At 38.4% G+C, this 11,890-nt stretch overlaps 1 protein-coding gene across 1 annotated transcript; it reads left to right on the plus strand.

Moving 5' to 3' along the window:
- Window positions 1–7,974: 7,974 nt before the first annotated feature.
- Window positions 7,975–11,890, plus strand: tm4sf21b (transmembrane 4 L six family member 21b). Its single transcript, XM_042401328.1, has 5 exons — window positions 7,975–8,572; window positions 9,498–9,563; window positions 10,302–10,453; window positions 10,620–10,806; window positions 11,748–11,890. Exons 1-5 carry the CDS (start codon window positions 8,381–8,383, stop codon window positions 11,856–11,858), a joined length of 708 nt encoding a protein of 235 aa, XP_042257262.1. The 5' UTR covers window positions 7,975–8,380; the 3' UTR covers window positions 11,859–11,890.

Below are 11,890 nucleotides of genomic sequence, written 5' to 3' on the forward strand. Positions count from 1 at the left end.
CTTCATGCGGAGAGGCGTTTGTGGGAGTTTGTAGGTTAGGTAAAGGGGGAAGACCAGTGGCCGAGAATTTTTTATGGGTGATCTGGGGCTGCGGTCGAATAGTCTTTTTTACTTAGGAAGGTTCCTAACTGAGTGAAATGATCCGGTAGTATCTAAGTGGCAGCCATGATAAGAGATGGTCGAATTCTCTGACTGCTAAGGAAAGGTGCTCCAGTGCTTCCCTTCTAATCTCTTTAAGCACAGGGTACACTTCAACATCCTTTATGAAAGGAAAGGAGATAATTCTGTCCCACAATTCCTTGCGAGAGCAAGCAACACACCATTCACAAATTCAAACTATTAAACCCACATTACACATCCACAGCGGTCCGTGTCCCCTCCGTCCAAAGCTGTGTTCAGCTTGTTTGATAACAGAATAAACAAATGTACAAAGCATTATACGTTTTTTGTATGACTTGAAAAAAACAGAATTTTGTGTGCTTTTCGTGCTTTCGTCTTCAAATCAGCAATTGGAATAGAAATTAAATCAAAACCAGAAAACAACTGTTTTTTCACTTTTATTGTCATATCTATATTATCTGCCCCAACTGCATCTCTACAAAAACATTGTTATTGACTATGCTTGCTATAGATAGATGGATAGATAGATAGATAGATAATCAATGAAGTTACGCTGCTGTGCCTCGCACGTAAATGCGCACAGCTTCTGTCTTATTGGGGAAACGCACAAATCGTTTCTGCTTTATTAAATACTTTACGCACCAGGCACAGCAGCCTAACTTTATTATTTAAATCTCCAGACACGCCGTTTCTTCGCACGAAAATCTGCAACAAAACAATGCATTGTATATTTGTTTATCCTGTTATCAAACAAGTTGAACAGAGCTTTGGATGGAGGGGACACAGACCCCTAGCCTGTATCAACCAGGACAACTTTAAAGCCCAAACAAGTCAACATTTCAAGGTGTTTGGGTTTGTATGTGGTGGTTCTTAAACTATTATGTGCATTATAGGCTAATAACAGATTATAATCAGCATATTAACCATAACACAGAAGTCTGTCTTTCAAGAAAAGGGATGTGAGACATTTTTAGTCAGATGATGTTTTTAATTCATCATGTTTGAAACATAAGAACAACGATTATGTGCAGTAGTAGATTTGTAGGCCTAACATGTTATGTCATACATTTAACATTTATTTTCATACAATAATTGGGATTCAGGAGGGTGAGTGTGAGCAAGCATTCTCAATGTGACAATGTCATTTCAGTTTTGTGACTGGCAGGATATATTCCTTTTTCAAATTCAATTCTGACCTTTGTAATTAAGTTATTTTTCAGCATGTTGTGCATGTTTATATAGCCTGCATGAAACAACATGGTAAGAACGACCGGGGCGAAGTATGTAAGATGCGGTTTTTGTAGTCCATCTTCAGAACATTGTAGTTTCACCACAGCAGACCTACGTCAATATCATCCACCGTCGCATAATTACGTAGCCCAGTGTAAGTGCAGTCGGAATCTCTCAGCACCGCAGTTGTCTTTTCTTAAATCCTTATGACTCCTCATGACTTTTCCTAAGTCCTTATGCTTGACCATCAAGGTCAAGGAAAAGTGCTTAGGAAAAGACGTTAGGAGGCACTTTTCGACAGCAGCCTGTGATTCCATGTCTGGAAACAGTTGAAGTGGCTCTCATGTGGAAGGAGTGGCCGGAGTATAGTTCTGGAGAAATCCCTGACTTGTGAAAAACTTGGCAGAGATTATGGTGTAACCAGAAACACATAGCAACTCGATGATTTGGTGGTGAAGAACAGGTCTTATGGAGAAGCATGGTGGGCTTGTCTCTGGTTTATGTTGGTTTTAATGGGATCGAAAGGGCTCAGATACAAATTTAAATGGAAGAGGGGTAAGAGAGGCCAAGCTGGTCAGTTTTGCTTTGCTTGAGGTTAAATCTGAGGGTGTCTGGGAGTTGCGTCTTTGTCTTGGAACAATGAATGGAAATATTGGACATTGTTTTGTTGAGATGGATCGTATTTGAGGGAAAAAGCAGTGAACTCTGAGCAGCATAAAACAGGGGAATGCCAGTCAGAATGTAGTTCCTAAGACTTTGTCAATGTAGGAGACAGGTAGCCTGCGTGGAAAGTTCCGATGTAGTGGAGGGGTGAATGTTTCGGCGTAAGATGCGGTTTGGCCTTATGGATCTTTGGATAATATGCTGAAGTGTGAGGCAAGGCTAGATATGGTGCCCCTGAAGACAGTTTTATGGAGAAGTTCATTCAATTGACATAGACCTGTATGGTGGAAGATTTAATCTTTAGAATGGAATGGGCGAACATGATGGAGCAGGAGATGGTCAGGATGTCGATGAAGGGAATAAAAGACTGTGGGAGGCATGGAAAGCTAAAAATAGAGGGACTGGAGTCAGATGGGAATCTGAGTCTGGTGCAGAGGATTTCTTGTTTATTATGGTTGACAACAATGTAGTTGTATGAGGAAGGGTGGCAATGATGATGTGGTATGGTTCGTCGAGAGCAGAGGAGGGTTGGAACAATTCAGGTGGTCGATCAGAGGCAAAGTGCCTACCACTGCTGTAATCATGAAATCCAAATGAGGTGCAGCGTTAGAGCATAGCTGTATGTCATGCGATCACGCAAAGGGGGGGGTTCTGTCATGTCCTACTGGGACTTTTCCTGTGGTTTTTGGACTCTGTGTATTTTGTTCTCTTGAGTTTTCAGTGTTGCATTTATGTTGCCTGGTTTTGTTTTTTTCTCTGTTTCCCTTGTGTGTTCCTCCTGTGTTTATGTGCACCTCCTCTCTTGGCATTGCGCTAGATAACTATAGTAAGCCCATCCTTGTGGGTGATAGACTCACATGGCAGCAATCCCATCTTGTTTCTTCAAGCTGACCCAAACTGTGCCCTATTGGTATAAGCACTTGCAAGATTGCTCCTCTCTCATGTGTGGCTCCAAAAAGGGGCCCAGTCTCCATATTCTGGATGAGTTGGTTCTTTTCTGAATATGCTGACCCACAGACTCCAAACCTTCCACCAGTTTGCATTGGGACACTGAGCCAGTGTCCCAGTTTCCCCCGACAATGCTGCCTGGGTCACATAACCACCCCCACAATGATAGGGATGGGATACGAAAGGAGTCATGTGAAGTGGTCTGGCCACTGACCAGGATGCCTGTTAGACACCTCCTTGTGAAGGTTCTCAGGCAACCCTGTCTCTTAGAAATTGTGTTCATATACAATTAAACTGTTTTCCCAATTATGTTGCATTGACAAACATAACTGCTGCCTGGATTATGTTCACAGGAGGAGGTCAGGTTGGATGAGGGGTGTACAAGATGCAGGACTTTGGCAGTAGAGACCCAGGTTCAAATCGTGAGTCCTGTGAGAGTTCAGGTTTAGACAACAAAAGCACTTTGGTTCAGGTTAGTGAAAGATGGTGATGTGGCTTAAATGTACATAAACATGCTTCAAAGTCACTGCAGACTTTTTTCTGTATTATATATTATATAAGTCTGAATACACCTATAAAAATATATAATATTGCTGTAGTTTCTTCTAGCAGATATTGTACTGCAACATTGGATATTTTTGTGGGAAAAAAAAGAACTAGGTACGTTGCCGGTGAATATTTCACTCATATTCGGTATAAACATTTTCACGACTTGTCAAATACATTAATTAACAATATTTTCTCATTATGTTGAGAGAAAACATAAGTCAGCAGCATTATGTTTCTAGCAAATCATTTTTGCTGTTGCAATTTAGTCGTATATGAACATAATTTCTAGGAGACAGGGTTGTCTCAGGGCATATCCAATAGGGAGGAGACCCCAGAACACACCCATGTAGAGCCTCAAAGCATACCACTGAACTGAGGCAACACAAACAACTAACGTCTTAATTTGGAGTCTGGCGACTTTTAAAGGGTCATTCCACCTAAGTTACAAAAAAAAATCTCAGTGTCTGTTTCTACAAGAGTATAACTTATGTACTATTTCCTCAGAAAAAATAGTTCCAATAAAAAACGTTTACAGTGCTGATAATTCAAAGTGACATGGACATTGTTACATGTTACATTACACAGGTGTTTATGGGTTTTGAAATACTGCTACTGCCATCATGACTAATACTGCTGCAACTCCTTTTGCTATTACTAGTATTTATATTTGACTTGGAAGGATGTGAACAACTGCTGTTGGAATTATTTGTCGAATTTTTAGGATTTATTTCTTTGGTTTTATTTTTTTTATTTTTATTTTATTGGCCCTGTTTTATGACTCTCAGTTTATAAATGGATTGATGGACTTTATATGTAGATCATAGTATACATATAGTCCTATTGTTGTACTCTGTATTCCATTACATGTTTCAAGTTTCTTATCTTGCCACCTACAACCTTTCCTGCACCATCAGCCATCTGAGGAGAGAGATCTCTCTTTGAATTGTCTTTCCCAAGGGTTATCCCATTTTTTCTGTGCTAATTATGATAACGTGCTGCAATATAACTCGAGTGTGTATGATGCACATCCAGAGACACACCCAGATACAAAGTATCAAAGTATCTGGGTGTGTCTCATGTGTGTCAGAATACTATCAGAGTGGTGGTACCAGGTACAAAGAGGAGCCATAAAGCACTAACAACCTCAGTGACTATAAATATATTATATTTCACCAATAAAACCTCATAAACTTCAACTGTCACACTGTTATGTAATCTGATATTAGTCATTTGGGTAAACATTTGATGAGCTGTTGTAAAAGGAACTTAAATAGAGACCATTGTACAAAATATTACAGGTAAGAACTTTGTAGATGTTCCTGTTTGTTACATGAATTCTCATTAACAAAATTATCCTGTAATTCATACTGATGTAGTGCATGTCTTTCAATATTACTTTTGTATGAAGGTTCTGGATGCTCTGTAATTCATATTTGGAGGTGCAGGATAGATAGATAGATAGATAGATAGATAGGTAGATATTGTCAATCAATAAAATAGTAAATAGAATATTATCAGAATGAATCAGAATATTAACATCAAGTAAATCAGAATATATTAAGAGTAAATCAGTAATTTTCAACTTGGAATCTGTGGAACATCCATGAATACTTCTTTTTTTGATGAGTAATAGACCTTTAGTCAGTTAATAACCGACAATGAAGTTGCTGTCAAAGTCTAAACTCCAGAGTCTGTTGATTATTCATTTATTTGGTCTTTTATTGTGTGTAGAAGTTCATTCTTGATCTTGGAAAAAGTAGTGTGACAAAATAATCTTGATTTAAGGTCTATACTTACCAGTTTTCCATCTCGTGGTCTTCCTCTGCAGATGGAGTTTGTTCAGTTGTTATGGTGATGGTTTGTCATCATGGGAAGTATGGAACTTCAGCCATGTGATAAGAGGTGGTTGTATATGGGTGGTGATGGCAAACAGTGTCTTAGAAACACATTATCTAATGATATATTGCTTGCACATGGGGGGATTGTTGGGTCTCTGTAAATTAAAGAGTACGGTCTAGACCTGCTGTATGTGAAAAGTGCCCTGAGATGACTTTTGTTGTGATTTGGCGCTATATAAATAAAATTGAATTGAACTGAATTGAATATAGCTACTCTGGATAGCATTACACTGGCCTCCAGCTCCACCGTAAGGAATCTGGGACTTATCTTTGATCAGGATATGTTCTTTAACTCCCACATAAATCAAATTTCAAGGACTGCCTTTTTTCACCTACGTAATATTGCAAAAATCAGGCACATCCTGTCCCAAAAAAATGCAGAAAAACTAGTCCACGCATTTCTTACTTCTAGGCTGGATTATTACAATTACTTATTATCAGGCTTATTATCTGCCCTAACAAGTCTTTAGAGACTTGTTAGGGCAGCTGGTCCAGAATGCGGCTGCATGTGTACTGACAAAAACTAGAAAAAGAGATCATATTTCTCCCATTTTAGCTTTGTGGCACTGGCCTCCTTTAAAATCTAGAATAGAATTTAAAATCCTTCTCCTAACTTAAAAAGCCCTTAATGGTCAGGCACCATCATATCTTAAAAAGCTCATTGTACCCTATTACCCCACCAGAACACTGCGCTCCCAGAATGCAGGCTTACTGGTGGTTCTTACAGTCTTAAAAAGTAGAATGGGGGGCACAGAGCCTTCAGCTATCAGGTTCCTCTCCTGTGGAACCATCTTCCAGATTCGGTCCATGGGGCAGATACCCTCTCTATGTTTAAGAGTAGGCTTAAAACTTTCCTTTTTGATAAAGCTTATAGTTAGATTCGGCCCAGGCTTGCCTTGGACCAACCCCTAGTTATGCTGCTATAGGTCTAGATTGCCGGGGGACTTCCCATGATGCACTGAGCTCCTCTCTCCTCCTCCTCCTCTCCGTCAGTATGCATTCATTTACCATTAATGCTTGTTACTAACTTGGCTTCTTCCCCAGAGCTTTTTTTTTTTGCTCTCTCATCTCTCAGGAAACCCCCGGGATCCAGGCTGAGCCTTCGCGGTCCTGTTGGTGTCCTTCTCCGGCTATTGCTGCTGTTTGTTGTTGCTAGTCACATCTCTATTACACACACACATACACTGGAACTTCCAGAAATCTATTGCTACTAATCAGCGTTCTGTGTAATTAATCAAGGCTATTAAAAGAACATGTTGAACAGTGTTTAAAAAACAGCAAAATATTTAATGTACAAAAGAAAGCAAATACATGATTAATTAAAAAACTCCATCCAAGTACAAACCAAAGGATTATCATTAAACATCAACAAAGATAGAAATGGTCAAAATGTTTGGCAGAGGTGGCGTGCTACTGTTATTTTACAATTATTTGCTGTTATGTTGCAGTTATTTTTCTCAAAAAGAAGGTCAGAGTATTCATTACTGAATGACTATAATAATTATATTAATATCTCAAAATTAATTAATTTAATGATTCATTAAACAGGAATTCATTACCAAATAAAAATTCCTACATATGTGTATGGAAACAAACATACGATTTTTCATGAAATCTTTGCGAAAAGTAGTAGACCATATAGACTTTGATGTGACCACTGCAGTGTTTTTGAGGTTTATTCACCCTTCAGAGCTACAGAGCTAATGTATAGACTGTACAGACATTACCTGTGGCAAACAGCCTCGATATCAGCAAGATTTTTGCTCAAGTTCTAACATTTAAAACACAGATGTGTCGTCATCTCAGTTTGCAGCCTCTGTCTTCAGAGTTAATTTGTGCCAATTTGTGCCCACTTGCATCTTTCCATGAACTGCATGCTATTGTGCTGCCTTTACAAGTATCCCTTTAACACACCTTAGGTACTTTTAGCCAAGATAATTTCATATAGCCCTAGTCCAAAACTGAACTCAAACTGAAAAAATACATTTTGTGCTAATAAGGGAAAAGTACAAAGATTTTTAATCATGTTAGCAAACAGCAGCAGTCTGTAGTATATTCTGTTCTATTGTTTCTATTCTGTTCTTACAACCCAGTCTCACGACAGTTTGTGAAATAGTCACAAAATTTAATCTATAGATTTGTGTACATGGACACGAATTTTCCATTTTTTTGTGAAACTCAGCACAGCTTTCAAAGTATGTTTCGTGCCTGCAACATGTTTTTTTATTCTGTCAGTTGGAACTTGGGAGCACAGAAACTGTATTGTTTTTTTCTCATTTGTTAATCATTAATTCATATTAATTCGTTTGTTATTTCAAGTATAACTGCTACATTACTCAACATTTAATCACAAGATTTCATCCTTGTTTTTATTTCTTTATTATAATTTTATCAGTACAGTAGTGATACATGGAAATTATTAATAAATCATTAGTAATAATAATATTGGTAGACAAAATTAATGAGAACTGCACTTGCATGAAGCTGTCTGCCATTCGTTTTCATTCTTAATAACGAGCTGTTCTGTAAGCTCATAAAAAGTTACCTTGGGCAGAAGTCACATGGCTTTTATGGTCTTCATGGAAACACACACACACACACACACACACACACACACACACACACACACACACTCACACACACACACCACATAAAGTCGGGGTCATAAAGGGGGGTTGATAATCAGTCCTTATCTCCTATAACTCCACCTTTCCACCCTCCACCCTCTGAAAGCTCAAATATATATTTAAACACTTCTTCCATTCTCCTCTGACATCCAATGCATTAAGTTGCACTTCTCATGTTATAGCTATTAAAAGCTTTCATATTTTTCATTTTTCCAAACGTGACAGAAGAAAAGCTCACTGACTGCATCTGTAAGGAGAATCTGAATATTCTGAAGGAGCACTTGGGATTTTAGACATTTTTTAACTTTTTGAACAGCAGTTTTTTTCCTTCTATCTGCAGACATCATGTGTACTGGAACGTGCTCTAAGTATATTGCTGTCCCCCTCTACATCCTGGCCGCAGTGTCAGTCATCTGCAACATTATGCTCTTCTTCCCTGACTTTGAGACACAGTATGCCGAAGCAGACAGGGAAGGAAAGGGCCAGATCACTGAGGAGGTCAAATATATGGGAGGCCTGATTGGAGGAGGAATCATGGTGAGTAGATTAGATAATACCTTGTTCGTCATTGCCTTTCAAAAAGCTACATATGACAGTTACAGAAACAATTCATACATGTGGGTTTCTGGTCTTCCACGTATAGGGTTAAGGTTAGGGAGAGATCATAGTCAGAAATAAAACAAACCAATGTTGCCAGTTGGTAGGAATGAGGATGTGATCAATGTCAAAGACAGACATCAACCATCCACCTCAACCTTCTCCCTAAGGCGTTTTATGGTCATATAACAATATTACCCTGCTGCCATTGTTTTTGAGAGAGTACAGCCATTATTCCAAGCAGCAACTACCACTGCTTGAGGCTGAAGCCAATGTGGAAGTGCCTTAAAGTGCCACAGATGGCAGCTAGCTTTGGTTCAAGCTTTGGTTCAAGGTAGGTAAATGGTAAATGGATTGCATTTATATAGAGCCTTTCTAGTCTTCTGACCACCTAAAACGCTTTTACACTACATGCCACATTCTTATGGCAGAGGCTGCCATGCAAGGTGCCAACTTGCTCATCAGGAGGAGTCTAATTATTCACACACACTCAAATTTGGGATTCAGTATCTTGTCCAAGGACACTTTGACATGTGGACTAGAGGCTAGGGATCAAACCGCTGATCTTCTGGTTAGTGGATGACCCGCTCACATTCAGTTCAGTTCTTTTCTACTCCATCTTATCTTAAATCTTTGCTTGTAGCTCAGGACTGTGTCTACATAATTTTGCATTTCCATTGTAGCTGATGCTTTGAAATTGAAAACTTTATCTCAAGACTTTTCTCATTGGTCTTCATATTTCTCCTTCATTTGTTTGACCCTGTTTCTGTTTTCCTCCCTACATTAAACATCTCTCTTTCTCTTGTCTCTTTGTTTTCTTATTTCTCGTTGTCCTTCCTTGGCCTCTCCCTGTTTTGGTTTTCAGGTCCTCATTCCTGCCATTCACATTCATCTGACCAGCGCTAACAAGTGCTGTGCCAACCGCTGTGGGGTGAGTGTGTCCTGTATGGGCGCTGTCTAACTGAAATGTTACCACCATTCTCTTGTTGCACTGGAAGGCACAATCCTGTAGGTGCGACAGTAGTTAATACGGTATGATGTGTGTGTGTGTGTGTGTGTATATATATATATATATACACACACACACACACACACATATATATATATATATATATATATATTTATATATATATATATATATATATATACACATATATATACACATATATATACACACACACACACACACACACACACACATATATATATATATATATATATATATATATACATACACACACACACACACACACATATATATATATATATATATATATATATATATATATATATATATATATATATATATATATATATATATATATATACACACACACATATATATATATATATATATACACACACACATATATATATATATATATATATACACACACACATATATATATATATATATATATATACACACACACATATATATATATATATATATATATACACACACACATATATATATATATATATATATATGTGTGTGTGTGTGTGTTAAAGCTTAAAGCAACACAACTTTATAATTGAGCTACATGAAAAACTCAAAATTGCTTCAGAAATACTTGAGACATCAGAAATAACTCCAGTAACTGCAGTGTCAGGGTGGAATGTGTTACTCCTGTTACTACACTAACTCCAATGTGTGTGCTCTGTGCAGATGTTCCTGTCCATTGGGTTTGCAGCAGCTGGTGTGGCGGGGGCCGTGTACAGTCTGAGTGTTGCTGCCCTGGGCCTCTCTAATGGACCACTGTGCCAGTGGAGCAATAAAAACAGCCCCAATCTACAGTGGGGGACGCCCTTTGCTAACAGGTACAGACTTCATACATTTTATATTTTTACTTGAAACTGATTTGAGAACTGTATTTATAAAATAACAATAAATACATCACTGTAATGTCCCTTTATTTACATTTGACTTCACTACTCAGCTTTTAAGAGACACAACTAATCCCCCTCTAATTTTCCTTCTCTCCAGTAATGGGAGCTACCTGTCAGACAAGGAAATGTGGAAGTGGTGTAAAGCTCCAGAGAATGTGGTTGAATTCAACGTGGGTCTGTTCTCCACCCTGTTAGTTGCAGCGTGCGTGGAGCTTGTCCTCTGTCTCATCCAGATGGTCAATGGACTGTTTGGATGTATCTGCGGCACCTGCTCTGGCAAGGAGGTGAGACAAGAACAGACTTAAGGGTTCAGCATGGTAGAAATAAACTAGTTTGTACAACGTAAAGCAAAAATATTTCTACCTGTTGTGAAAGGACACATTAGAAGAGTGAAGAACTTTGTCTTTGTAGCTTTGACGCAATGAATCGTACAAATAGGGACAACACACACATTTTTGGACAGCCTTTCCTCATCCAAAAATGGATATAAAACATGAACCTGTCTTCTGATCAGTCAGTTTTTACATCACAAAGGGCTGCACAATGTTCACATCAGCTCCACTGCAACCTACACTTACTCATAACACACTTCTCTGCAAAGATCTGCAGAGATATTTACATGTATTTATTCTCTTTGCAGAGCTACAACTTGTTTTAAATATTTACTAATATTTTGCACTCCCCTCATGTATGTTAAAGGGATGGACAAAATATTAGGAACAGTTTTCAATATAATGCACTCCAGTACACCACCACAACCCACTGTGACCTCAATAATAAATAGAGAGTTTGAAGAATTATCACCTTTCTGACAATGTCAACAAAAACTAGAGAAGTAGAATTTACGGCAGAGCTGCTGAATTGGATTGCATTAGATTGCACTGGTGTTCCTAATAAAGTACGTGGTAAATGTATTTGGTGCTATTCGATGAGTGGATCAGTTTTATATATTGCTCAGTGCATCTGTAAATGAACTAACAATGGACTTTATTAACATAAAAGAAAAGAGCATTGTTGTTCCTGGGTGGTTGCACCCTAAAGGACTTCAGCAAGATTTGTTGTAAAAAGTAAAGCCTGTTCCTTTTTGTAGTTTGAATCTTACAGTAAACCTGCAAATGTACTGTGGTCAAAGCTTCTGAAAAATGCTTTTATACCTAAAACTTTATTATGCCCTAAAAAACAACAAAACTCCAAAAGATTGCCGGTTCATTGTTGTGTGTTTAAGGATGCCTGCATAACCCAACCATGTAGGGAGATTTTTCTGTGGCTTGACTGTCTGACTGTGGTCATAGCCAGTTGCTCTTCAGCTGGTAGGGATCCATTGAGAGCTCAGTGACGCTGAGGCCAGGTATTTTCAGTGTGTGTGCT

Source organism: Thunnus maccoyii, chromosome 22, assembly GCF_910596095.1.
Source record: "Thunnus maccoyii chromosome 22, fThuMac1.1, whole genome shotgun sequence".
Lineage (NCBI taxonomy): Eukaryota > Metazoa > Chordata > Actinopteri > Scombriformes > Scombridae > Thunnus > Thunnus maccoyii.